The sequence below is a fragment of the Egretta garzetta genome, unplaced genomic scaffold, assembly GCF_000687185.1.
Source record: "Egretta garzetta isolate BGI_Z169 unplaced genomic scaffold, ASM68718v1 scaffold368, whole genome shotgun sequence".
Classification (NCBI taxonomy): Eukaryota; Metazoa; Chordata; class Aves; order Pelecaniformes; family Ardeidae; genus Egretta; species Egretta garzetta.
In genome coordinates, this window is record NW_009260684.1 from 268,564 (window position 1) to 268,821 (window position 258).

Consider the following 258-nt stretch of genomic DNA (forward strand, 5'->3'; position numbering starts at 1 on the left):
GGGGGGGGTGAAGAGCAAACCCCCCCCCCTTTCCCTCCCTCCTCTGTCCCGAGCCACGCTGCAACATCAAAACATGCATGTGTGTAAATTTGTACACATGCAAAAATGCACATGCATGCAAGCATGCACACGCGTGCAAATTTGCACGCCTGCCCCGAGAGGCTCAGCCGCCTTACCGTGTTCTTCCTGGCCACCATCTTATCCAACTTCTTGGCAATCCGGACCAGCTCTTCAGCGGGCCCCATGCCGGCGGCTCGC

General features: G+C 58.1%; 1 protein-coding gene across 1 annotated transcript in view; it reads right to left on the bottom strand.

The window, feature by feature from the left end:
• TCEA3 (transcription elongation factor A3) overlaps positions 1 to 245 on the bottom strand; it is a 7,860-nt gene extending 7,615 nt beyond the window's left edge. Inside the window, exon 1 of the mRNA XM_035901300.1 lies at positions 132 to 245. Within this exon, the coding sequence (XP_035757193.1) occupies positions 132 to 245 (114 nt within the window). The remainder of the gene's footprint in view (positions 1 to 131) is intronic.
• Positions 246 to 258: the final 13 nt, after the last annotated feature.